The 1,648-nt window shown below is 51.6% G+C and overlaps 1 protein-coding gene across 1 annotated transcript; it reads left to right on the top strand.

Moving 5' to 3' along the window:
• Position 1: 1 nt before the first annotated feature.
• LOC102680843 (transcriptional repressor scratch 2-like) lies at positions 2 to 1,597 on the top strand (the record flags this gene model as incomplete). The annotated part of the gene is made up of 2 exons (XM_006612575.2): positions 2 to 174; positions 612 to 1,597. Coding segments are annotated over 2 exons (870 nt in total), but the record flags the coding sequence as incomplete, so codon positions are not given.
• Between the last annotated feature and the right edge of the window lie 51 nt (positions 1,598 to 1,648).

Raw genomic sequence — 1,648 nt, 5'->3', positions numbered from 1 at the left:
GCAACCTGCACAGCTACAGCCGCCGCCGACCGCTCAGCCCATCCCCGTGTCCGTGCTTGTACCGGTGCCCAGCTCGCAGACCAACCAGCTGCGCCAACAGGAGCAAACGCCCCAACCCCAATCACCGGCCACCGCGGAGACGAATGCGAACAACTGCACTGGCGGGAGAGATGGGTGAGCAATTTTGCTTTTTCAATCAATATGGATCGCGTATATTGCCGTTTAACACTTTGCTCTCTGACGCCATTGATATGGCAACTTGAACGGCGATGATGTTTATTTACGTTCCGTTTTTTTAGAATATCGCTTTATAAGTAGATTCCTAAGCTCTTTTTATAATCTCATATCTTATGAGGCCACCAAACGCTGTTTGAGTCTGGAATTGCTGGTTCGAAATAGAACAAATTTTGAATGAATATTTCAAAGAGTTTCTCTTTCTTAAGTTTCTTCTGTTCTTTTTCTACTACTAATGACGATCAAGAGCACGATAGGACAGAAATATATATAATCGAAAAGGAGCTATTAGGAAATTTAGAACTGAAATATGAAGAAAAAGCCTGAATTTTCGAGACGATTCCACTCACTGAATGAATTTATTATATTTTACACAGAAGCAGCAGTGGCGGAAGCAAGACGGTGGCCTACACGTACGAGGCGTTCTTCGTGTCGGACGGCCGGTCGAAGCGTCGAAGCGCGAACACGAACGGGGCGGCGGTGCCGGACAAGGAGGCAGCCCAGCCGGACAGGCCGAAGTTCACGTGCACGGAGTGCGGGAAGCAATACGCGACGTCGTCGAATCTGTCCCGGCACAAGCAGACGCACCGAAGCCTCGATTCCCAATCGGCGAAGAAGTGCATCCACTGCGGCAAGGCGTACGTCAGCATGCCGGCGTTGGCGATGCACGTGCTCACCCACAAGCTTGCCCACAGCTGCGGCGTCTGCGGCAAGATGTTCTCCAGGCCTTGGCTGCTCCAAGGCCACCTGAGAAGTCACACGGGTGAGAAGCCTTACGGGTGCGCGCACTGCGGCAAGGCGTTCGCAGACCGGTCGAATCTCCGCGCCCACATGCAGACCCATTCCGCGGACAAGAACTACGAGTGCTCGAGATGCCACAAGACGTTCGCCCTCAAGTCTTATCTGAACAAGCACCTCGAGTCCGCCTGTCTACGCGATGACGAGATACCGCCACCATCGCAGCAGCAGCAGCAGCAGCAGCAGCAACAGCAGCAACAAACGGGAGCTACGAACGGTAATAATAATAACAACGCGACGACGCAACACCAGCAGGGCAACAATCGTAGTTTGTAGCAGCGCTTCGACGACAGGAAGGCTACGAGCAGGCGTCTCGACGCAATGGCAAGGGAGAGCTAGCGGTTGTTCCCGGCGACACCCGGTTAAAACCGGGGTATACACGAACGAGATCGTCGATGGGGATGAAGGGAAGAGGAGGTGAAGAGAGGGAGGAAAAAAGAAAATAAAAGGTTTGCCGTAGGTTTTAAGTAGAAAAGTGCCAGTAGAGAAAAATGGAGGATAATAGAGAGAAGTAACCGAATGGTAGTGTTGTAGAAGGGAAGTAAGAGAGAGAGAGAGAGAGAGAGTGAGAGAAAGGGAGAGAGAGAAAGAGAGAGTGGAAGATGTCGGTTTCTTA

The sequence above is a fragment of the Apis dorsata genome, unplaced genomic scaffold (genome assembly GCF_000469605.1).
Source record: "Apis dorsata unplaced genomic scaffold, Apis dorsata 1.3 scaffold_113, whole genome shotgun sequence".
Taxonomy (NCBI): Eukaryota; Metazoa; Arthropoda; class Insecta; order Hymenoptera; family Apidae; genus Apis; species Apis dorsata.
The sequence above is the reverse complement of the archived record's forward strand: the minus strand, read 5'-3'. Positions and strand labels throughout refer to the sequence as shown.